Source organism: Knufia obscura (assembly GCF_036327395.1).
Source record: "Knufia obscura strain CCFEE 5817 isolate CBS 148926 chromosome Unknown scaffold_3, whole genome shotgun sequence".
NCBI lineage: Eukaryota > Fungi > Ascomycota > Eurotiomycetes > Chaetothyriales > Trichomeriaceae > Knufia > Knufia obscura.
Genome location: NW_027042689.1, coordinates 368,468 through 392,720, shown reverse-complemented (window position 1 = coordinate 392,720; position 24,253 = coordinate 368,468). Strand labels below are relative to the sequence as shown.

The following is a 24,253-nucleotide window of genomic DNA, read 5'->3' as shown; positions in this document are numbered from 1 at the left end:
ACGGCTCTCATGTCATCGCCCTCCCACTGACCCTGATCGCGCGTGTCCTGTCCTTACATTCACCGCAGTGCTAGCCTACCATGTCTCATTCTTCGCTACTGCCCCGGTCCAGATGTAGAGTCGTGCCTTCTTGTGCAGAAAAGCTTGTAGTCGTTCCTGCCTATCCCCTCAACAGCGTTCGCTCTTTCCGTGACTGTGCTCGCTCCTGCTTCGCAATGGTAGTCACGATCGCGCCTCCTCGCGCTGGTACTCACAGTCGCGCCGTCCCTGTGCATGTCATTTATGGTCGCGCCTTCCTTCTGCTGGTAGTCGCTCCTGCCTCTTGCCCTTGCCCGTTCCTGCCTGTATTTGTGGTGTGGTTCGCTCCTGCCTGCAGTTGTCGCGGCGATTCGCTTCTTCCGTGTGTTTGCTCGCTCCTTCCTCGTGATGTTGGTCGCTCCTTCCTCGTCTTGTTTGCTGCACCTTCCTCGTAATCTTGTTTGTTGCACTTTCCTCGTAATCTTGTTTGCTCCTTCTCATGCTTTTAGCCGCTCTTTCCCTGTGAATGGACCCTTCCTTCTCTGAACCCCATCCGCGGTCGTACCTTCCCATGGTCGCCGCTCCTTCCTTGCTGTGGTATTTACAGTCGCTCCTTCTCGTGGTGAGGGTCGTACTTGCCGTGAACCTGGTCGCTCCTTCCTCGTGGATGCGGTTGCTCCTGCCTACATTATGACGATGGTCGCTCCTTCCCTGCAAGTGCATCGCTGTTTCTCCCCAATGAAGGTGTGCCTTCCCTTCCATCAATGGCTATGCCGGTCACAGCTACTTCCACTGCACCCTCCGATTCAGTGGCTGCACTACCTCGTGCAAATGATAGGAAGATCCTATCACTTTTAGCAAATTCGTGATCCGGACGAGCCCTCGCCATGGCTCTCGAGAAGATTGGACACATTGTAAGTACAAGCAGAAGAATGCCGGATGATGCTTTGTGAACAAATCTTGTCATTATGCGAAGACGTGCAATCCCTCAACGCCATCCAGTGGTATCTCGTAACCAGAATGTAGAACCAAATCGTCCTGATTCATGCACGCTCACCCATGCAGCTTTTGGTGTCATTGAAGACATATTCCAAAGAAGGCGTCCTTGCTTACTCCGCCCACGCCATCGTAGTCAAACTCATCAATCATGTTCTGAAGTTCTTGTTCTTCGAGGCTGTTCTCACCTAGCTCCCTCGTGACCCTCCGCAAATCCTCGAGATTGATATATTCCTTGCGGTCCACATCGAAGAGGTAGAATGCCCTTTCCACTTCTTCCCTAGGGTCTCTATCGTGTATCTTTTGCGCCGCTATTCGGGTGAACGCGTTTTGAGGTATGAGAAGCTGAGATGCGTGATACTGGGGTCGTGCGCCGGGTCCGGTGTTTAGCCTTTGCGCTGTTGGTTTGGGTACACCGTTAGTCTGTATGATCTGGAGGGCTTCGTGTTTTGGTATCGTGAAGCCGAGGGCGCGGAGAGCGACAGGCAGTTCGTGGTAGTCTAGATGTCTGTCTTTGTCTACGTCGAAAAGAGAGAACTATGCTGGGTTAGCACTATGGCCCGGCGCATCGCTAGAAAAGAGGTGCTCACGGCTTCATTGATCTCCGCTCTCTGCTCGTTGCTGAGCTCATGCAAGACGTTCGAGTCCTTCTCTGTATATGGTTTGAAGCCTGACGGCCCAGCAGTCGTGTTGTACTGCTGTTGCTGCGATGGTGGAGGCGGCGCATTCGAATATGCACCATAATTCGCGCCTTGAGATTGCTCTGCACGTCTCGGAAAGGACGGTGCAGACTGTCCAAATGTTTGTTGTGGTTGTGTATGTAACGAGGATGCGGTGCGATCAGGTAATTTTGTCGAGAAACCAGCTCTGGGAGGGAAAGAAGGATGTCCTTGCGACATGGGAAGCAGCACCCGTATGGCAGCACCTGCTGCCACAGAATATTGGTAGTCACCGGTAATGCGATCGGGCTCGTGTCGTAAGATACTGCATTATACACTGCTGTTCGGACATGCGACTGAGCATAAGTTCGTTATGGTTTCTTTGTTTACCTTGAAATTCCAGAGGTCGAGTGCTGCGCGACCGAACGCGTGCAAGCACCTCGAGCGCGTCACAGGTGCCCATAGTGCCAAGCGCTTGGAGGCGCCAATGATTATCTACGAGTTCTGCTTCTCTCATTCCATCGATTCTGTGGACGAAGGTATCAAAGTACAGCTGTCCTGCTATCGGCGAGTGTAGGATCACGATGTTGGCCTCTCTATCATGCAGTGGGATCGTGGCCAGAAGCGAGATGAGGACAGGATAATAATTCATTTTGATTACGATGCCTTCTACGCAAGCGTCGTCGAGAATGAGAATCCCGCATTGAAGAGCGTACCACTTGCTATTCAGCAAAAGCAAATCGTGGTTACTTGCAACTATGAGGCACGTCGGCGAGGTTTGCGCAAGCTGCAACTGATCACTGAGGCCAAAAGAGTTTGCCCGGAAGCTGTTATCGTTTTGGGTGAGGACTTGACCAGGTTTCGAAATGCTTCCAAAGATCTATGCAGCTTTTTACGCGAGCGGATGTGGAGCGGCAGGCTGGAAAGGCTGGGCTTTGATGAGGTTTGGTAAGCGCTATGCATAAGGCATCGTGGAAATCTGAGCTGATCAACTGTCAGGCTGGACTGTACGGACATGATCGAGTTCAATCATGCTCTATTGAACAAAAACGACTTGGAACGTTCCTTCTTTTGCACGGACAAAGACGACCCGACTTGTGGCTTCGAGTACGACGCCCGCACAGTTTTTGGGCCCACGTATCCGCAATATGCAGCAAGCGAGGGTGTGTTGAACGAGGATGACCGCCGTCTGCAGTTACGACTTCTGCTTGGCTCGCATTTTGCCAGGTACTTACGCCATGAGCTCGAGTCACAGAAAGGCTATACTGCCACGGTTGGCATCGCGACCAACAAGACGCTTTCTAAGCTCGTTGGCAACGTCAACAAGCCGAAGAACCAAACTACACTTATGCCACCTTTGGTTGACAATAATGGTAAGGAAGGTACGATACACCAATTTATGGACGCGCATGATATCGGCAAAGTACCAGGCATCGGCTTCAAGTTAGCGCAGAAAATTCGAGCTCACGTTCTGGGACGGGACGCTGATCATGAGGAAGGCCTCGTTTATGGTGGAACGCGAGAGCACGTCACCGTTCGGGACGTACGCTTGCATGCAACCATCGGTCCTGACAAGCTCGAGGAGATCCTTAGTGGACCTGGATCGCAAAAGGGCATCGGTGGCCGAATCTGGGATCTGCTCAATGGCTACGATGAAACCGAAGTCAGCAAGGTGAAACGGGTGCCTTCACAAATCAGCCAAGAGGACTCTTACATGAAGTACTTGCACACTTTCGAGCAAGTCCGTCAGCAGCTGTTCCTCTTGGCCGAGAGACTAATTCGAAGGATGCACCTTGACACTATGGAAGATGACGAAGAAGCGGGCAGCGACAGTACTACAACAAGGCGGTGGTTGGCTCATCCTCGCACGTTGCGCTTGACCACACGACCTCGGCCACCTCTGAATGCTGATGGCACACGCGTACGCAGCTTCAACCGCATATCGCACTCGGCGCCAATGCCTAACTTTGTATTTAGTCTGACAGAAGCACCATCCGTATTAGCTGACAAACTAGTGGACTCCACGCTTACCCCCATGTTCCGCAAACTACATCCAGAGCGGAATGGTTGGAATTTGAGCTTGGTCAATATCGCAGCTACCAACATGGCAGAAACTGCTGCCGACAGCAAAGACAGCGAAGGCAGAGACATTGGTCGTATGTTCCGTCGGCAAGAGGACGTGCTAAAAGATTTCAAAGTGGTCGAGTCAGAGGACACTGCGCCACTGGAAGGCATAGACGAAATCGACGCGCAACTCGGCCTGGTTGAGAAATCGACCATGCAAGGCTCAGACAACGTGGATGACGAAGGCGACTGGCTTGATGAAGAACAGGCTGAGGTTGGACAAGTTTACGATTGTCGGACTTGTGGTCAGAGAATGCCGCTTTTTGCAGCTGATGCCCATATCAGATTTCATACAACTTAGATCTCGCAATGGCTTCCGGTTCTGGGACCGAGGGACAGACCTTTTTATGAACAAGCTGCAAGGATTATCGAAGTGTTGAGCCCGGACTTGAAGCGGTCCGTCGAGGCAAACCAATCTCGAACGTGCCAAGATGTGGCTCTGGTCAAGAACTTTGCGGACAGGCTAAATATAGCGTGGCCAAATGCACTACTTTTGACACTTTCTGCTTCGCTAACTCGATTTAGATGATCGAGGCCGACGAGTAAAACATCGAATCTCGACTCCTTGCACGTCCTTGCCGGTGCGTGCATTTAGCGGCCCATACTTGCTTGTCAACATCTCATCTGTGAAGGTTCAGTCCTGGTTGCCATGTCTCATGCCTTTCGATAATGGCGGCAAAACTGCAATAGTGTGTCTCCCTAGTAGAATGACGAAGCCCAACGCGCAATGGACCTCTATGCTGCCTCGAGGGCCATCGGAAGCAGTAAAAACGTGAATCACCCGCTGCTACAAGCGCGGCTATTGCAGCTTTCCAGTCTCGCATTCGCTCACTCATCTGTTCAGCCAAGAGTCCTGATTACATCCTCCAGCACCGCTTGAGAAGATTCTCCCTCCTGCTGATCTCACCAGTGGCTGATCTGATTGCGACCGAACGATAGTTGCTCACTAACCCTTGTCTGGGTCCTGCCTGCTGCTTCGGCGACTATATTGCACCTAACCGCGAAGTGTCACAGGCAGAGTGAACGCCTAGCGCCCTAAAACCACGAGGGGCAACCTTTTGGATCAGGCTGCTGGCCTCAACCGGTGATACAGATAATACTTCTGTGAGCCTCATCCGCGGTCGACACCCAACTAAGATTCGTGGATCTCGCTCAGGCTGACTGGCTGGCATACCCCTCACAAACAAGCATTGTCGCTTACATACATAATACCATATGGCCGTGTTACTACCATCGATGCCGGCGATACCTCTTGCACAGAATCACATGACTGATGCTCATGGGCAGTCGGCCTCGTCCGGGTTGTCCAACCGCCCAGGAAGTGTAGCTGCACAGTCGAACAGCAAAAGGCCGAAGCTCTCATTGCAAACCACGTCACTTGCGAACACATACGGCGCCCTTACAAGAGGGCTGGCCCCAAATGCAGCAGGTGCACAAGCAGCTTTCACCCCAACGACAACCAACACATTAGCCAACACATGGGACTTATCAATCAGGCCATCACCGATTTCGCGGACAGAATCTCCTAGGCACCCGCCTACTCGCACGCAGACACCTCAGCAGCCGTATACCTTGTCTCTACCGTTTGGTGTCAAGTCGATCCTGAAGAACTCCCCACTCCCACCAAGTCAAAGCTCCGTCAGCGCAAGTCCGAGAGAACCAAGGAAGAAGACGTTCTTTCCGCAACCGAAGCGAGTCGTCTTTCAGCGGAATTTAGAGGACTTCATTGAGACGACGCGGTATGTTGCTCGACATTCTGACTTGACCTCGAGCTCTTCTGAAGAGAGCTCGGAAGAGGAGAGCCACCCTGACGCACCATCACTTAGTCCGCCTGAGGTAGAGTCTTCGGGATCTCAGTCCTCACCACCACCATCGCGCAAACGGAAGAACAGGCGGGATGGTGGCATCTACATCGAGACAAACATGGAGCAAAGACAGCACAACGAAGAGGTTACTTCAGCGAATACGCCAATCAAAAATCGCAAGCGACGCAGATGGCAACAGACTTTTGTGCCAGGGGGGACAACTGAGAATGAGGCACAGTCCAATCCCATCCAGTCCGAAGACGATGTTGTCGAAGGCGACTGTCCGTTACAGGCGCCTTCTCAGGCGGTCGAGGAAATTGATGCACCTCAAGCACCGTCATCAAAGCAGCCATCATTGACTGATGATAATAGAGATCATATTAGCACCAGTACAAACAGGAGCTCTGAGGCATCTGATGCTCGGCGGAACCGCACGGAGGCAGAACCGCAGTCACCCTCGAAAGAAGCTGATAACCCTCTGGTGGGCGATGACTTGACGAGAAGGTCTCCCTCATGACCCGAGCCGCAGTGTGGCATAGGAGGCACTGGTCTCGGTGGCTCGCCTACGAAGCATGATGCATTTCTTGATACCCAAATTGTTTGATAGAACAGTCTCCCCACAATTACTATTTCCTGATCCTCTGTAACCTCCAGGATGATCATGCCTCCCTCCGTGTTCCCCTTATTCTAGGTCATCAAGCACATCCATGCCCAAGTTCAAAGACGGCCCACCGTTCGAAAGGTTGTCGGAAATAAGTTCGAGACATCGCCGTGTGGCGGACCCCAGAAAAGCAATTCTGGAGCGCCGACCAGCCCGTCTGCTAGCGGAGCCTAAATTTGTGCCTCGGGTGTCCGTCTTTCGCCGTGCACGCTAGGTACCTATGAATACCTACAGTATTCTACCTCGTTGTTCATCAACCGCGAATCGATGACCGCGATTGCTCCTCGTGATTCTAAATAGGAAGCTGTGGTCCTGGCATCGTCTTTGCTTCTTGTATCTGGGTAGACCTAGGCCTGCTCATGGGCAGGACCTCAAGACAGACAATGTCCGATGATGCTAACTACGGCCGGATCCGCCAACATGTGCGGATAACTCCTATTTATTTAGCAGCCTCTAAGATTATCGACAGGCTTGCCATATTCATGGGCAACAGCATGTTGAGTCGTCGACGTGGCATAAAGTGGTAATATTTCCGAGCCTAAATCGTCTGTCACCTGCTCGACGCGCGGATAGGTCCACTCGGCGACAGAATCATGTTGAGAGCTTCTCACGTCTGCCATGAGGGTAAACTTCTCGCAGATCAAGTAATCAGATTCTCACCCAGCAGCGGCCTGATCACATCGTCAAGCCTAGACAATGGAGACAGCAACGACCATGCTGACCAGCCAACGCAACTCAGCGGAGGAGATCAGACGATTGACCTCGCTGAAGATGATGTTCTTGCACCGGGTCTCCTTGAATTGCAGACCAACGGGCTTTCTGGCGTCCACTTCACTAGGTTGAAACCAGACAACTACGAAGCGCAACTTCAGCTGGTGGCAAGCGAAATGGCAAGGAACGGTGTCACTGGATGGTACGCCACCATACCAACAGTCGAGGAACAAACATGGAAACAGGTGAGTGCAATAGTATTGATTACTGGTTGAGACTTGACCGATGCCACATCTTTCCGCACATGACCATACTGAGCTGTTCCGCCAGTAGGTACTGCCGCTACTCAAGGCTAGATCATTCGAGGGGGCGGGTGGCTCACCACTTCTCGGTGCACACGTTGAAGGACCGTACCTCCACCCAGCAAAGAAAGGAGCACATGCCGATATCTACTTCAAGACACCATCTCTGCATGACTATCGTGAGCTCTATGGCGAGGGTAACCTCAAAGAGGTGATACGGTACATTACAATTGCGCCCGAGCTCGATGGTGCCCTTGACATGATTCAAGACATCAGACAGTCATACCCTCACATCGTAGTTTCCATTGGACACTCGACCGCATCGTACGAAACTGGCAAAGAGGCTGTTCAGTCAGGAGCAAGGAGCATCACACATGTTTTCAACGCCATGAACCCGCTACATCATCGAGATCCCGGTCTGGCAGGGCTAATCTCGACACCACTTAGCGTAACGTCGCCATATTGCACGATGATACCAGATCTAGTGCACCTCCACCCAGCAATCCTTCGCATGTGCTACCAGGCGAGTCCGACAAAGTGCATCCTCATCACAGACAGCATCGAGCTTGCAGGTCTGCCTGATGGGATCTACCCAGCCAACATGCAAATCACGTATCCGCAACGAAAGCTGGGTAATCGTGCGACGAACGTGGCAGATGTTAGTAAAGGAGAAAAGGAGACGCTGATTGGCAGTTGCATTACGCTGCCAGAAGGTGTGAGGAATATGGTTGAGGCGGCGGGTGTTACTTTGGCGGAAGCGGTGAGATGTGCGAGTGCGAATATTGCTGATCTGATGAACGATGAGAGCAGAGGGAAGCTGGTTGCTGGCAGGAGGGCCGACTTTGTGGTGTTTGATAAACATGGTCATGTCAAGCAAACCTGGATTGGTGGGAAGCTGGTCTGGGGCAGAGTTACGGGGCAATAACTCCCACATGTAGGTACCGGTACCATCGTGTTATGAAATAAGGTCTGGAGACCGAATATCTTCCGGCTTATTGAGTGGTTGAACCTTTCATATGCAGTGACATTCTCGGAAACTTCGTCGCTGATGGCAAATAACGGGAGTAAATCTTTGGCCGCTCAGCGCCGAAAAGTACAATCGAATGCTTCCTGCCAGCACTACGAAAGATCTGGAAGGCTTCTAGCTGTTCAGCTGACCCCGTCCGCATCCGGACCTGCTTGCAGGGTGCTCTTCAACGTTGGAAGAAGAAGTTTGCCTACCCCGCCAATCAGAATTGTGCTTCATCAGCTTGTGCATAACAACAAGGATGACTTCTGATGAAGCCGGCAGCGCTAAGCACCGATTCCGTTGGCGTGCAGGCGAGTAGGAGCTTGTGTTATCTTGACTGCGTCAGCCAAGTCGCCAACACCTTGCAAGCTTTCGGGCAGAGTGCTTATGGAGTCTTGTTCTGCCACTGACATCGAGAATTTGTACCGCAAGAACCGCTCCCGTCCACCACTATTTTGTGTCTTTGGAACGTAGAACTTTGGTACTCTAAGAGTGCACATGGCTACGAAGTCCGTTGAGATACAAAACCTGTCAATTGATTCTTTGAAGCTGCTCGTTCACTTTGCGCAGAAATGCCACAATTCAGACGTCTCTGCTTGATCAAGGTCGAGTAAGCAGATGCAATTGACCTGCTTACACGAGAAAGTAGTTCTCGACGGCTGGAGATCAGTAACGCGTTCCAGAAGGAAGCAGCGTCACATCCTGCACGTTCTGGCGTATCATTGACTTTTCGGCCTTTGCATACGGTGAAGGACTGATGACACTTGTCCCCATGGAGGAGGGTAGCAGCTGATCAAGGCACGATTCCCACGTTCTGATTCGCGGCCACCTCCAGTTGATCACCATCCCCACAAACATGCCTGCTTCTCCTCCACCTTCACAAGGATCCAACACGACATCTTCCTCTCCGGACTGCTCGTTAGTGCTTTGACTAGAACATCAGTCGCACTTAGTTCGGGAAAGCTAGCCGTTCTCTTGTCGTGCCGCGCATCTGCACAACGCATAATGCTACAAGCCCCTCCATGGCAGGATATATGAGTCGCATCCCCTCGTGCCACGTCTGCTCATCTTCTTCAGAACACCAAGCTTTTGACATCGCGCATTTCCACCATGGCTGCGAAGTACCAGCAAGATGGCAAAGACCTGCGCGAGCAGTCTCCAAGCTCAGACTACTCTGATCGTGAGCGCATGTCGGCTGGTCGATACGCCGCTACACGAATCTCATCTTTGAAACCACCACTACGACCCATACCCAACCCGTTCAAGACCCTAGCATTGCTCAATCTACAGCAATGGCTATTCTTTCTCGTTGCGTTTTTCGCCTGGACGTCAGTGATCTAACAAAAGACCTCCAACCTGCCGCTGACATGTCAATAGATGGGACGCCTTCGATTTCTTCACTGTCTCTCTGGTCGTAGGAGACCTGGCCGAAACCTTTGATAAGACCAATGCCCAGATCACATGGGGCATAACATTGGTGCTCATGTTGAGATCTGTCGGTGCAATCACGTTCGGTCTGGCCGCAGATAGATACGGCAGAAAATGGTCAGTACAGCCAGTTCCGCAAGCGCGGCACAGAGGACACGCCTACTAACCAGATCCAGGCCCTTCGTCGTCAACAACCTCCTCTTCATCGTCCTCGAGCTCGGCACTGGCTTCGTCTCGAGCTACAACTCATTCCTCGCGGTCCGGGCCCTCTTCGGCATAGCAATGGGTGGTCTATATGGCAACGCCGCCGCAACAGCCCTAGAAGATTGCCCGGCTGAAGCACGAGGCATTATTTCGGGAATGCTGCAACAAGGTTATGCCTTCGGTTATCTACTGGCCACAGCATTCGCGCGAGGACTGGTAAACACCACTCCACATGGTTGGCGGCCGCTGTTCTGGTTCGGAGCATGTCCGCCGATTCTGATCATTGCTTTCCGATTGTGCTTGCCTGAGACGAACACATTCCGTGAACGACAAGCTCTGCGTCAGCAGGAGGGAAGTCTTGCGGGTACTTTCGTGTCTGAGGGTAAGGTTGCGCTGAAGAAGCACTGGATGTTGTTAATCTATATGGTTCTGTTGATGGCTGGCTTCAACTTCATGTCGCATGGTTCGCAGGATCTGTATCCTACTATGCTCACGAATCGTAAGTGTTCACCGCGTGGCGCTGACTCAGCAAGCTGACGTGCTCCAGAATACCGGTTTTCGCCCAACGCAGTTACTGTTACGCAGGTCGTGGCCAACCTTGGAGCTATGACAGGTGGCACGATCGTTGGCTACTCCTCACAGAGTCTCGGACGACGATTCAGCATCATTATAATTTGCATCGTCGGCGGAGCACTCCTGTACCCATACACTTTCACCAGCTCGAAAGCCGTCATTGCTGCTGCCTTCTTCGAGCAATTCTGCGTCCAAGGGGCGTGGGGTGTCATTCCGATTCACCTCATGGAACTCTCCCCTGGCTCTCTCCGAACGTTCGTGGTCGGCACCTCGTATCAGCTTGGTAACCTGGTCTCTTCAGCGTCTTCCACAATCGAAGCCACGATCGGCGAGCGCTTCCCACTTCCTGCGATCGAACATGAGGGTAAGACGGTGAAGAGATATCAGTACGGCAAAGTCATTTGCATCTTCCTTGGATGTGTGTACGCATATGTTATTCTTTTGACGCTGATCGGACCGGAGAAGCTGGGCAGAAACTTGGATGTTGCCCATGATTCGGATATGGCTGAGGTTACGCATCGAGATCTGCGACATCAGAGGGGTAGTCAGGTTGGACATGGTGCTGAGGAAGAGGTTGTAGAGAAGGGCTCGGGCAGGAACGTTGAGAACGTCTGACCATGCTTGTGCGAAGACAGCTGAACGGGTGCGTAGAAGTTGTGACACTTCGACGATAGCACATGGGAACAGCGATGTTGTGACCGTGCTGAAAAAGCCATTATGGGAGCAACGTAATGATTGCTTATGCTTGCGCAGTTTGGATCAGCAGCTTCGGTGTAGAACGAACCTGGAAGGTCAGAGTTTTGCCGCTTCTATCAAATCTCAGCCCTATCCATCATGAGCAGGCCGGCACTGCCGCGCTCGGCTGCTTGAGGTGTGTTCGATAGTTCCTTGCTCTGAACTCGAGCTGTGAACTTCAAATCAATAGATGTGATTGTCCTTCTAGCCCTTGCCGCGACGATGAGTTCAGCGCACAACAGACTGCCCAAGACCACACGTGTCAAACTTCAGCTGAAGCCACAGCCAGGAGAAACAGAAAATCGACGACGACTCCTGCCAATAAAGATTGTACGAAATGCTGCTCAATTTCCAAGGTGGGCGCTTCATCTTGTTGCCCACACAAAATCCGCAAAAGAGGCGCACTTAAGCACACCTGACTTGGCTACGGTGGGTCGCTCCTCCAGCCGCCATGCCTATCTTGATCAATAGATCTCGTCAGGAGAACCACAGCAGGAACTCTGTGGTGTCAACAACACTTCTTGCACATCCCTTTAGAGCACAGCGAACTCGAGCTTGTCGCTTGCTAAAGTGCCTCGACCCTCTTCATGATGGTATTTTATCTTATCGAGGTCCATTTCACGGCGCTAAGTCTTGCGATCGTGCAATTCGAACGGCCTCGCCGTCATTGATCGCAATCTTCAAGGTAAAGCCGAGCAGCTTGACCAGGTTGGCGTTGTGCCATCTCGGCCATGCTGCGTGTGTGATAAAGTGATCGACGCCCATACTGACGCGTCCGTCTGATCGTACTTGTCGTTCGTTCTTCTCTTCTTTGACGTGGCAGCGGAACTAACACGAGAGCGTGCACGACCATTTGACTGCGATTGAATACATTCACCAACTTATCCCAATCACTGTCTACGATCATGAAGCACCTTTCGACACAGGTCGCTACTCAGGTGCCTGCCAGCAAGCGCAGCACCTACGCATCCTTCAGGGCTGATCAGACATTCAACTTCGACAACTTCAGCGTCGAGCGCAATATCCGGAAAACACCCTGTACATCGAATTTCTCTCGACCCTTGTCAATAAGACCTACTTTCTCGGCCGATGACCCAGACCCAGGCGCAGTCTTTATCCTACCTGAACTCTCAAGGCAGTCTTCCTTCACATCCTCGTGGCGAGACTCCGACCCATCTACCGCACGATCTACGCCATCACCAGATACACCCTCAGTAACACACTTCCCAGCCGCACCCGTAGTGCTATCCTCGGAAGACAATGTATACACAGACACAGCAAGATATTCATTGGTGACGCGCCCGTTGAAATTCGCAGATCGAATGTCTTTCGCAATGCCTGGCCCGTCGAAATCACCAGACCTCGACCTCAGCTTTCCGGTTGAAAAGCTTTGGGCACACCGTGGAGAGCGTCCCGTCTCATCGTCGTCTCACCGGAACTACAGTCGGCCCGGCACGGCGAATGGTCCTAAGGATGCACAGAAAGACCCGCCAGAGGATACAGCCAAGGCGAGAGATACAAAGCCTGTATTAGCACCACTTCTACTGACACGAGATAATCGATTCGAACAACCACGAAGTGCGCCACCAACCACCACATCCTTCTCCGACTTCAAGCAAGGACTATCTGACCGACAGGAGTCCCAGGGATTGACCTCGTTGAAAAGTGGTCCGCCTTCACCAGCGCTTCTGTTCCTCCAGAAAGACCCTTACAGTTGCCCGCTGCATGGCGACAAGCGCCAAAGACCGAAGAGCGCGGGTGTGGGCGCATCGCCTTTGAGTCAGGAGACGGACGTTGCTGGCGGAATTGATTTTGATGCTCCAGTGAAGGGACAGGGTGCACCGAGCATAAAGTCAACCAAGTCTACAAGGTCGATAAAATCGATAAAGAGGGGTTTGTCAAGGTTCAAAAATGTGATGAAGGGCCCCTTACGTAATGAAGATTGAGCTGTGATCATGTAGGAATTCTTTCTGTCTGTACTTTACGATGTTACGATATAATAGGCTGTTGCATTTGCTGGCGATATTTTCCATTTTGTCGGATTTATGTTGTATTGATGAGCACAGGCATCAGTACCTCAGGTGAAATACCGACCGATGAGGATAGGGTGTAGAATAATTTTGTACCATCACTCGAATATAAAGCCGTCAAGCCTTGGCCTTGATTCCGAGGACATTTTTAAGACTCGAACGGGAGTGTCTGTTGCTTCATGAAGTGCCTGCCCTTGAAGATCCTTGGCGCCGAACGAAAGATGGGGAAGATGCCTAGCTATGGGCGCCACGCCATACAGCCGATGTACCTTTCCATCTCTATGGTCATGGCATTCATCGAAAACGTATTTATGCTTGACGACTGTGGATGAACTTCAGTAAATGCGACCGGTTTCAGTTATGAAATCCGGCTGAAATACAGGCCCTGGGCCGATCTCTTGCGCCTGACAAGCACTAAAAACCAACCTCGGACAACGTCCGCTCATGAACAATCTGGACCAGACAGACGCAGTGCCGTTCAAAGCGGATCAAGCGAAGGGCTCGTCGCGACATATGGCTCCCGCACCTACCCCCTCGGAAGTCAAAGCGAAGAAGAAAAGTGCTTTCTCCTGTGAGCCGTGCCGCCAAAGAAAGGTGAGTCTCGTGCTTCGAGTGCTTTGTACACGTGCTTGCGGAGCAGGGGCGGGTTTTCGCATCGGAACAGCTCCAGTTGTCTTTGTCAAGTGGGCTGACCACGGTGTAGGTCAAATGCGGTGGTGAGCGACCAAGATGTGGACGTTGCTCAGGTCGAGGAGACGAATGCGTTTACAAACTTTCGCCCACGCTATCGTACACCACTAAGCTCGAGAAAAAGGTCGAAGAACTCGAAGCAGCATTGCGAAGAGCCCAGCAGTCAGCGCAAGCACCATCGGCCACGTCACCGGTCCTATCAACAGCATCGCCTCTTTCAAGCACAGCAGATGGCACCAATCATGGCTTCGGAGCAGCATTTCGAGGACTAGGTTTCGATGCCAAAGGTGCCATAACCTACCATGGATCAGCAAGTCTCTTTCAGCTCCCATCACGGACGGAGGAAGCAAGCACGATTGTGCCAGTCAATGAAGGAAATTCAGGCAAAGAACGACTTGTTCAGAATGCGTGGGAGCAGAGAGCGCTTGAAGTTCTGGCCGAGACACCGGAACCCTTCCAGTATTTACTGAATAACCATTGGTGTTGGATCCAACCCCTGTTCAACTTCGTCTATCGACCTGCGTTCACACGAGACATGCAACGCATGGGTCAATACTATTCGCATACACTGCTAAACGCCATGCTTGGTCACTCGGTCCGGTGGTGTAGAAGAGAGCCAGAAATCCGGCATCTGCTAGAACCATATGACGGAGGCGAGCTGTTCAAGAGACATGCTCGCACACTACTTTTTGAAGAAATCAGCACAGGCAATTGCGGCATACCGACGATCCAGACCTTACTGCTTTTGAGCGCTCAAGAGTGCAGTGCAGGGAACAAAACATCAGCAATACTTTATTGCAGAATGGCATTCAGCCTGCTTGATGAAATGGGGATCACGATCGATGTGCAGCGGTATGCAAGTGGCAGCCTCCAACTATCAGATGAAGATATCGAGATACGTCGAAGATTGTTCTGGTCGTGCTATTTCTGGGACAAAATCGTCAGCCTGTACCTTGGCCGCTCACCTTCACTCTCGCATACTCCTGTTTCTCCGCCTCAGATCATTATGGACGACTCAGCTGAGGACGAGCTTTGGCTGCCACATGGTCTGAGGTACTCGGAAGGACAAGAGTACCCGGCCACGCAGGCGCGTTCGGTGTCATGCTTCACCCAGATGTGCCGGCTGTCAGCAATCTTCAACGAAATTCTGATACACATCTACGACCCCCTGCGATCGAAGACTGACCAAGAGGTGGAAGACTGTCTCATTCGCGAAGGGTTCGCCATGCGACAGTGGTGGCAAGATCTGCCCTCCCCACTGAAGATAGACGCGCAAGCACTGCCCGAGTACTGTCCCCCCAGCCACATCGTGACGCTCAATTGCCTCTTCCACACCTTCAAAATACTTCTCTATCGACCCATGCTATTCAAGCGACCAGATCCGCTAAACGAGCAAGGAACGCCAGATCCAGCGCACTTCAAGGAATGCCTCGGCTCTGCTTCCTCAATCATCGCCATTTTCGACCTCTTCTGCCACGCCTTCGGATACAGCCGAGTTGTGCTCTCCTTGGCGTACAGTGTCTACACTGCCGCCTCAATATACCTCCTGCAGATTCAGGCCTCGTCATCCAGGGAGGACTACACGCTCGAATCGATGCGCTTCTGCGTCCAAGCACTAGATCGCGTCAAAGAGTCGAGCCCAGTCATTGGCGAAGCACTTCAGCTCATCATTCGAGCATTAGTGGACGCCGGTATCGATTTATCGTCGATGCTCGAAAGACCACAGTCGCGCGCCGCGCCGTACAGTCCTACGAATGAGAGGCAGTCCGGCTTTTCGCGATCTCACCTTCCGCAAGCTCCTGCAGTTTTTGATCCGGACGGGATCAACTTCACTCCTGAGATGTTCGCGACGTTCTCTAGTTTGGAGCCGATGAGTGCTGCGGTTGGGGGTGGTGGGATTATCATGCCAACTTGAACGGCTCAAGGCGATTTGATACAGCAATATTAATATTTCTGCAAGGTAGGTATATATTACTTATGGAAGAGCTGAGCGCGGACTTCTTTGCCGGTTTGTAATGCCTTGCTCAGACAATCTAATGGAGCCTGCGCCGCTTGCTCTCCGAGCCCTTCCCATACATGGAATCGTTCACTCTCTCGTCAAGCGCCCGGTAAGGGGGTGGTTCCGTTACTGTTGAAGAAAGTCTTCAGGCCATTGATTTCCTGTTCCTCTACATGCAGCCACTTGAGGCTCGCAGTGCCGAACGCGATGGGATATGCTTTATCGGCGAGAGGTAACATGACATTCGCGAGCACCATACACCTTTGAGGTACATCATCGACTTGTAGTGTTTCCGGCTCGCCGTCGGGTTGGTATACGGTAAAACTGCCTCCAGTGGTGAAGTGAGCTTCTAGATCGAGTACACAATCGTCAAGATAGTACTGTGCGACGCCTGCTGGTGCAATCGGCCATCCTGTAGCATTGGTTGAAAACGTTCTTCGAGTAAGATCCATCCTTCGTGTCAGCAGAGTGGAATCAGTCGCAGTTGTCGACGTAGTCGTAGGCTGCACAGACCGTGCTGTGGGATCGCCACGCTTCGTAGGCTGAGCAGATTTTGTGGCAGTGTCGCCAAACGTAAAGACGTCGAGTGCAGGGTCGTTAGTAAGTGGTGGTGCTTGCGCCTGTGTCAAACTCGCTATACTGGCCCTCGCAGCTGATTCGAGGCCTGCGAGCTCGCTGCTCGCTGATACCACCGATGCCTCGGATACCGAGATTATACTCGACCATGATGCCACGCTTGCGCTCGATACACTAGCCGAAGAGAGCGAGGAACTATATTCTTCTTTAGCCCAATCCTTCGATCTAGCTCTTCGCACAAGGGATCCTGCGACAGCGCCAGCCACCGTATCACTTCCGATAAGACCGACTCCGTTTGTAATACCTGTGAACAAAACACTGCCCTCGCCTATCATGGCAGCGATGGGGGCAATAATCCCATGGAGGATGGCGCCGGCAAAGGCGCCAGAAGGGAGTGCACTAAAACAAAGGGCTGTGATGAGATACTCGTAGCTGAGAACCCTCATGTTGGTGGAAGATTGTATGAACTTTAGTAAGCGGATTCCCGAGCTTACGTTGAGGGGTTGCAGACAGTACCGTTGGAATTTGAAGTAGCTGTGAGCTCAGGTGTCGATCCGATTAATATCAATGGCTTTATGTTGCCATGTGGCAGACAAAGGGATCCCCCTCCGTCGCCTGCCATGATAGTAGTGCGTGCCAGATCAGTTGTTCGTACCCCCACCAGACAAGAACATCTTACCCATCAAACAAAGAGACACGCATCCGTTACTCGCCAGGCGAGCCAGATACAAGTGCGTGATTGGGCTTCGGCGTCAATCTGTACCTGCCTTGCAGCATGATGCCGAAGCACCGCGGTGGTACAAGGTATAGGGCATGGTTTTTGTAGAAGCGTCTCTACGCGCTCCTGTCTGTATTGTAAGTGAAGTCGACCCATGGTCAGATGCCTTGTATACTATAACTGATGGAGCACACTGCCCACGTGACTGCCTTGGCTGCAGGTGTACGCCCCAGCCGTGACTGCCTCGGCGGCTCGTTGCTACCCTCCCAAGCCTCCGTACAAGGATATGCTCCAGGCCCTGCATTGTCCTGCATTCTTCTTTGCAGAACGTGTGCTGAGTACAACAGACGCTTTCTATGCATTGACTGCGAAATTTTTGCTTCATTTGCGTTATGATGCCCGTTGACACCCTCTTTCTGGAATAGCTGTGCTTGGATAGCTGATCATGTCGAGCCTACTGACACCGCCACAGCAACGACCTCAATTCTTCCGTAGCGTCTCATCAACTTCGCAGCTATCTACCGGGTCTTCCAAGTCGCTGTCTATCACGAGGACGTTCTCGCATCAGAAAGACAAGCTCAGACTATACCTGGCACTATTTCCGAAAGGAGGGTCCGCAGGTGGCGGAACATACGGATCGCAGCTATCTTGCGATTCCTACCACTGGGCCATTGTCCTCGGACCCAAGTCACCTCTTCGGACAGCAGCCGGGACAGCGTATCATATCGTGCATAGCACTTCAGATTTCATTAGTACACCATTCTTCTACGAGGAGACAGACCTGTCCCAGAGTCCCCATCAAGCCCGAAATCTCCTCGCCCGGATCGCGCTCGCCAAAGTTCTCGACGAGCAAAGGGTCCAGGCTCTGCTTCGAGCACTGGCATCCGAAATCAAGATTAGAAAAGCCTCTCAAGCTTCCACGGATAGTTCGAACCTCGAGCTGTCCGGTCTGTCCTGCCTGACATGGGTCAAGTCGGCGTGGGAAACATTGTCGAGTGATCCACAGAGGTCTCTGAAGGGCTACTTTGGTCCTGATGATTGGGAAGACATCGAGTCAAGAGTTAGGAAATACGTCAGGAGGAAACGGCAACAAGGCCGATACACCCCTAGTACGGAGCCAGGCGCTGTTACGTGGAATCCGGCTGAGGTGCCGACGTGGAATTATTGGGAAAATCGTGAAACTACAGACTGAGAGGATATCCACCTTGGCCAGTATGTACACTGATATATATCTGCATTAACCGCGTACCAGCAAAGGTCCGGGAAAGCCGTCAAGCAGCTTAGAGATGGTTTCACGTATGCCATACAATCGCACCATCTTCGATATAGTACAGCTCCAATACCACGTTCAGGATGCTGGTTCTGGACCACAAGTACGTCATGAGTGAGCATCATGCCTACACCTCGTCGACCTACCTGCTGCAAACTATCCTCACATCTGGCGCGGTCGTTGGTGGATTTCTGATCCACAAGATCATCGAAGCCAGAATGCATTCAGGAGAACTTGAGATAGGTGACAAGTAACATAGACACATGGCGTGCGCTTCAACTTGCTCAGGCAATATCGTCTTCGAACCAGCACGACCCGGGGTTCAGTTCTATTAGGCGCAATGACATATTCGGCATGGTTAGACAGTTCATGGTGCCGCGCATCCATGTTGGAACTCGGATTATGATGCGTACAGCATCTGACGGGATGCGTATGGTCGTTGAAGTCAAGAGTGTTATTGAACTCGCTGGCTACATTAGGCGGTGACCAGCAAAGCCATCCTAGCGAGCCGGCTGGTAGTCATCGCGGTTGCCCCATGGAGCGACCATTATCGACATCATCGACCTTCTCAGCCTTACTCATTCCCGCCGCAGGCACATGGCTTACCGGATCCGTGGACTCGAATATTGTGTAAGGGTCTGCTGGTAAGTCAATGCGGACTTGATCTTGGCACGCAAGTGCATTCGCCCACCGAATGAAAAGTAGGCCGAGTACGAGCTGTATAATTTACGACGCCTACTTTGTTGTACCTGCCTCCTTCTTGCTCTCACTGTCGGTAACTCTTGTACAACTTTGCGATATTATGATATTAGATCATTCAGTTTGTCTTGCTGGATCTACGACGAGGAGACATTGACCAGCAGTATCCCATGGCACACTTTACAACGATGATTCCCTAGATACCGTACAACCCATTCAGAAGCTGACACTCATTCTTCAATATACGATTGTCACAGCTCGCCTCCTGATCAACCCTAGTGCGGATACTTTCTACCAGCTACACCGCAGTGAACGCCTGTAACAATACATTGTATTCCTCTTGGCTCAGGTTGTTGTACTGTAGACTATCTGCGCCCATGGGGATAGGGTGTGGTCCGAGTGTAGAATCCCCAGCAATGACTCCTGCGAGCACCATGCAGGTGGAAGGAACTCCTGCGAGCAAGATACCTGGCAAGCTAGGTTAGCGGAACAAGGTCTCAGCGCCGCCCGGGGACTTACCGTTGCTCTCGATGGTTGTGTGGACGACCGGCGTCCCAGCGGTCTTCAATTTTGCAAGATCTTCACTGCACATGTCGAAATTGTATTGAGGGACCCCTGGTGGCGCTGTGATTGTTGCCCGCTTGTCGGTGGCTTGATGAATGCGATAACCGCTGACCCCAAAACAAAGGCGAATAAGCCACCCGCTACACATTCCTGGATCCATGCCACCAAGAGCGTTATAGCGCTGATATACTTGGTTTTCATGTTATCGATGTTACCAAGTGTCAGGAAGTGAAAGTATGCCGTTCATCGAAGGTCAGACCACTTTTGTGCAAGCATTCCTTCTTTGTCACATGTTTCACGGCCCAGAGGTAGACAGACTCAGACTGTAAGAACCACTCACAGACAACATCATCACCAGGCCAGTGGTAATAATGTCGTACCAGTGTCCAGTGCTAGCAAACCAGCACGACATCGAACAATGCACTGTCGTTACGTAGCTCAGTTAAGATCGGTTTTGCTAGAAACTCAACAGCGTTTCGTTGCGTGCTATCATTGTCCGGCACCACATATGGACAGCTTCCAATTATTATGTACATAACGCTATGACCCCGTCATATCTTCCTGACTAGTGGTCCGAAGCCAGCAGTATACATTGTTCATAAGCGCACAGACCTCATCCATGCGCTGACGTCGGTCGCCGAAGTGACTGCTTGCGCCAACGTTGAGCCTTGTGACAGTTGCTATCAACATGTTCCGCGGTGTGCTGACTCTACCATGGACACGCGCAGTCGTCAAGTGTTCGAGGGTCAGTAAAAGCACTAAAACCGTCGTCGAAGGAATAAATGGGGAAGCATCACAGTCGTTTAGAGTGGATAAGCGAGAACGTCACATGAGGCAGACGGCACATCGCATAGATCTGTGTCCCCACGGTGATCTCTTCACGTTTCTGATGTCAGCATGATGAAATCAGATATGCCGGTGCACTTATCATCCTACTGTCCGCCATTCCTCGCGTTCAGTTGTATCAAGAAGGGCACTAGGTCATTAATGGGACACGTAGCTTATCGTCGGTGTTGCTTCTGTTGCTTGGATTGGTGGGTGGAACCGTGGAGAGGGATATCGGAGCCAAGCCAGTATTGCAATAGCCAATTGCTAACAGATTGCTTTCCGTAAGTCAAGCCTCGTGGCCCAGGTGGGAGGCAACATCCTACTTTCTATGTTGCGTTCCCCTCTTTATTGCTATCTGGAAAAGTCGATCCAGGCCGTTTGAGCGAACCATGACGCGCTCCTGAAAGTTGCAATTCAGCTCATGCCCGTTCATGGCCCGTCGAAAAACCTTGCACAACTCTCGATCTCTGTATCATTGTTCGCGAAGTCCCACACTATAATATTGGTGTCCTGGCTGCAGCATACGATTCTGCGAGCGTCGAATTGAAGCTTGAAGACACGTGAAACGCTCTGATGTTGGTTTTGATGCTGGTTCGGAGGTTGATTCTGGGGCTGGTTTTGGCTCTGGAGTTGGTTCAGATTTTGGTTCGATGTAGGCTGTGGGCCCCCTTGACTCTGCTCAGCTTGGTGCGTTGGGACTGCCCCATGATGGACTGAAGCAGGCCCAGACTGGGACTGTTGCTGTTGCGAGTCTCTATGCATGTTCTGCATGTGCGCCTGGAAACGTTGTTGGAATTGCTGTTGACTAGCATGACTCGGTGGTACACCTACCCGAAAATTAGCATTGACACTTGCATGTCCACTGATGAGTGCATCGTTCATGACGTTGTTGGTGAGAGCTTGTGCATGAGCAGTAATTTGGTTCATAGCGTTCTGGATTGCTGGATGATTGAGCATACCGTTGTTGGCCCCGGCTGCTGCGCCAAGGTTCCTACTAATGCCCATGATATTTTGAACACTCGCTTGAAGACTCGCCATGGAGGTATTCACTGTTGCTTGAACGATTTGAGAGGCCGACGCCATATTGCCGCTGCCAAGAGAGGCGGCATTGTTAATTGCGGCCTGATTCGATATGTTGCCTTGAGCTTGAGCACCGAGGGCTTGCTGGATAGCGGGATCGTCGTGGCGCAGATGCCGGCCTTGCGTGGGCCGCGCAGCTCGATCTGCGGATGCAGCATTGTCGATGTTGTTTGGTATGCTCTTGTCGTGTTTGAGGGTCTGTCCGACGACCCAATGGCCGTGAGGATCCTTTTTCCATATGATAATAGATTCATCATACGAGCCAGATACAATTCGTGCCCATTTACTGCCACCTCCACCGGGCGGCAGATTGGAGCCTATGGCGACCCGGGACGAGCCAAAATCGCCCGCCCGCAGTCGTCGGCTATAATGACGATCCTCGACAATCTTCCCTCTGTCAACGTCTTGCTTGTACCGCTGTTCGGCAGCTCTGGCGGCAGCCAACTCCTCTTCTTCACTACCTGCAACGTCACCGAACCCAGCTTGCACAGTGCGTACCAAGTTCGTGTGGCCCAGTAGAACGGCAACTTCGGTGCCAGTGATCGGATCATAGATTCTCACGGTGTTGTCACTGCTCCCACTAACAACTCTCTTGCCGTCATATTGCACGCAAGCGATACCCTTTTGGTGACCGGGAATGACTTTGACACAGGCGCCTGTATTGATATCCCATACTCTGATCAAGCGGTCTCCACTGGCTGAAACGATTTTGTTGTCATGTATTTGGATGGCGTTGACGGCGGCACTGTGGCCCTCAAACGTCATCAAATGCGAGAAGGGCTTGAGAGCGCGATAGACGCCGTCAGCTATTCTAGTCTCGATTGCCGATATGTCTATACCTGTTAGGTCAATGATGTGGCTTGGGACCTTGCAATTAACACCGTCCTTTGCGCGGGGATAATCAGCATCCGTGGGCAGAAGCTGCTTTCGATTCCAGACCTTGATCTTCTTGTCCTTTGAGCATGTCACCAGATAGCGACGGTCAAAACGCAGGTTCAGGACGGACTCTTCATGGGCAGATTGGATTGTCTGCAAGCGCTGACCAGTTGAAAATTTCCAAACAATAATGCTGGAGTCGCTGCTTCCTGATATTATTATGTCCTCCTCTTCAGTGGGATCGAATTGTAGGCATAGCACGGACTGTAGATGGCCTACTAGCGGCCTCCCCCTGAGCCTGCGAGTTTCTAAATCCCATACCCTGAGGGTCTTATCCCTGCTTCCGCTGACCAGCCATTTGCCATAGAATTGTATGGTGTAGACGCACTCGCCATGAGCTTCTGTCTTGAAGTTGGGATGGGGCAGCTGGAAGTTCGTGTATCTGCCCTCGAGCCAGTTCTGTTCCAGCTTGTGCCGCTGCTTGTAAAGGTACGGCCAATGCAGCCTACCGTGGCCGGAATCGTCCAGTAGCAGCAGATTTGAGGGATCCGAAGGCGAGTTTGCGGAGTCTGGGCTCATGTCCATCTGATCGACATCGTCATCTTGACTCTGTCTTTTGTTCGGCCTCTGCGGGGACTGGGCCTGTACATCAGTCATGATCTCATCCCGACTGTCACCGCTGGTTTCATCATCGGCCTCTATACGACCGTGTTGAGGGGCCCAGTTGACGGCCTCGGTGGCAGCAGTCGCACTCTGGCGTCTAGGGTCGGACTGTAGCCATTCTGCAGTCGCTCTGCGTTTGAACAACGGTTGTCCCTTGTGAGATACCGAAGACTTCAGCTCATCTCTTGCCTTCCTGAACTCGCTCCTGACGAGATCAGTGTGTGCTTCCTCAAAGGCCCTGACCTCTCTCAGGTCGATGCCCCAGCCTTGCGACTTGTACAGTTCCTGCCATAGCCTCGGATCGAGGATGCGCTCGCGCCATGTTGCCGAAGACAGCGATGCTGTAAGCAATGTCGAAGCGTCCAGGTAGGAGAAGATCTGGGAGGTGATTTCGGGGGGCAGCTTCTCGATGGGGTCCATGTGTAGTAGGGGATTCAATCGATCGACCACAGCGGCAATATCGGTGGAACGCAGGGTGCGCAAGATCTCGTAAGCTATTTCTGCCTTTGCTCTTTCTGACTGCGTGTTGAGCCATGCCATGAAGCTATTCTGTATCTGCTCGCCATTCTGCGAGTCTTCGGCGAAGCCTTCGTCCAGTTTGAACGGACCCTCCATATTCGCGTTGCTTGACATTTGTTTCTCTTGATCGCGGTCTAAATGGCGAAGTGCGTCGACTCGACCATGAGGAAGAAAGCCCAATTGGCAAATGTCAACACACTGCAAGGTGACCAAGGACACCTAGTAAGAACCAACCCAAGGCAAATGCAAGATAGAGTTGTTTAGCTAACCTGGCCAACTTTTGTACAACTACGTATTGAGCGACTCGGAGCGTGGTAAGTTACTTGGTAGCACGTCCTGTACGAGTTGCGCAGCGTCATTTGCTGCAGGGGTCTGCAAGGCTCCACCCAACGCTGCAAGTGATTTTGACCAGACCTCGACCAATCTGTACCCAATTAGCAAGAACAGCTTCCGACGTCTTCTGTTGCCTGGATACTAGTATTGCTCGTATAGTTACCGTATGTTCGGTCCACCGTC

General features: G+C 51.9%; 10 protein-coding genes across 10 annotated transcripts; 7 read left to right on the top strand and 3 right to left on the bottom strand.

The window, feature by feature from the left end:
* Nucleotides 1–1,092: 1,092 nt before the first annotated feature.
* CDC31 (Calcium-binding component of the spindle pole body (SPB) half-bridge) lies at nucleotides 1,093–1,913 on the bottom strand (the record flags this gene model as incomplete). Its single annotated transcript, XM_064871643.1, has 2 exons — nucleotides 1,093–1,551; nucleotides 1,605–1,913. The coding sequence occupies 2 exons, from the start codon at nucleotides 1,911–1,913 to the stop codon at nucleotides 1,093–1,095; spliced, it is 768 nt and encodes a 255-aa protein (XP_064732023.1).
* Nucleotides 1,914–2,274: 361 nt separating this feature from the next.
* PMZ80_003213 (uncharacterized protein) lies at nucleotides 2,275–4,098 on the top strand (the record flags this gene model as incomplete). The annotated part of the gene is made up of 2 exons (XM_064871642.1): nucleotides 2,275–2,621; nucleotides 2,673–4,098. The coding sequence occupies 2 exons, from the start codon at nucleotides 2,275–2,277 to the stop codon at nucleotides 4,096–4,098; spliced, it is 1,773 nt and encodes a 590-aa protein (XP_064732022.1).
* Nucleotides 4,099–5,033: 935 nt separating this feature from the next.
* On the top strand, nucleotides 5,034–6,119 carry PMZ80_003212 (uncharacterized protein; the record flags this gene model as incomplete). The annotated part of the gene is made up of 1 exon (XM_064871641.1): nucleotides 5,034–6,119. One exon carries the CDS (start codon nucleotides 5,034–5,036, stop codon nucleotides 6,117–6,119), a length of 1,086 nt encoding a protein of 361 aa, XP_064732021.1.
* A 737-nt stretch (nucleotides 6,120–6,856) lies between these two features.
* On the top strand, nucleotides 6,857–8,201 carry PMZ80_003211 (uncharacterized protein; the record flags this gene model as incomplete). Its single annotated transcript, XM_064871640.1, has 2 exons — nucleotides 6,857–7,219; nucleotides 7,308–8,201. The coding sequence occupies 2 exons, from the start codon at nucleotides 6,857–6,859 to the stop codon at nucleotides 8,199–8,201; spliced, it is 1,257 nt and encodes a 418-aa protein (XP_064732020.1).
* Nucleotides 8,202–9,395: 1,194 nt separating this feature from the next.
* On the top strand, nucleotides 9,396–11,105 carry JEN1_1 (Carboxylic acid transporter; the record flags this gene model as incomplete). Its single annotated transcript, XM_064871639.1, has 4 exons — nucleotides 9,396–9,613; nucleotides 9,663–9,830; nucleotides 9,890–10,416; nucleotides 10,465–11,105. 4 exons carry the CDS (start codon nucleotides 9,396–9,398, stop codon nucleotides 11,103–11,105), a joined length of 1,554 nt encoding a protein of 517 aa, XP_064732019.1.
* A 1,025-nt stretch (nucleotides 11,106–12,130) lies between these two features.
* Nucleotides 12,131–13,171, top strand: PMZ80_003209 (uncharacterized protein; the record flags this gene model as incomplete). The annotated part of the gene is made up of 1 exon (XM_064871638.1): nucleotides 12,131–13,171. The coding sequence occupies one exon, from the start codon at nucleotides 12,131–12,133 to the stop codon at nucleotides 13,169–13,171; it is 1,041 nt and encodes a 346-aa protein (XP_064732018.1).
* A 528-nt stretch (nucleotides 13,172–13,699) lies between these two features.
* PMZ80_003208 (uncharacterized protein) lies at nucleotides 13,700–15,860 on the top strand (the record flags this gene model as incomplete). The annotated part of the gene is made up of 2 exons (XM_064871637.1): nucleotides 13,700–13,849; nucleotides 13,959–15,860. 2 exons carry the CDS (start codon nucleotides 13,700–13,702, stop codon nucleotides 15,858–15,860), a joined length of 2,052 nt encoding a protein of 683 aa, XP_064732017.1.
* Nucleotides 15,861–16,042: 182 nt separating this feature from the next.
* On the bottom strand, nucleotides 16,043–16,966 carry PMZ80_003207 (uncharacterized protein; the record flags this gene model as incomplete). Its single annotated transcript, XM_064871636.1, has 1 exon — nucleotides 16,043–16,966. The coding sequence occupies one exon, from the start codon at nucleotides 16,964–16,966 to the stop codon at nucleotides 16,043–16,045; it is 924 nt and encodes a 307-aa protein (XP_064732016.1).
* A 717-nt stretch (nucleotides 16,967–17,683) lies between these two features.
* Nucleotides 17,684–18,430, top strand: PMZ80_003206 (uncharacterized protein; the record flags this gene model as incomplete). The annotated part of the gene is made up of 1 exon (XM_064871635.1): nucleotides 17,684–18,430. One exon carries the CDS (start codon nucleotides 17,684–17,686, stop codon nucleotides 18,428–18,430), a length of 747 nt encoding a protein of 248 aa, XP_064732015.1.
* A 2,598-nt stretch (nucleotides 18,431–21,028) lies between these two features.
* PMZ80_003205 (uncharacterized protein) lies at nucleotides 21,029–23,833 on the bottom strand (the record flags this gene model as incomplete). The annotated part of the gene is made up of 1 exon (XM_064871634.1): nucleotides 21,029–23,833. One exon carries the CDS (start codon nucleotides 23,831–23,833, stop codon nucleotides 21,029–21,031), a length of 2,805 nt encoding a protein of 934 aa, XP_064732014.1.
* Between the last annotated feature and the right edge of the window lie 420 nt (nucleotides 23,834–24,253).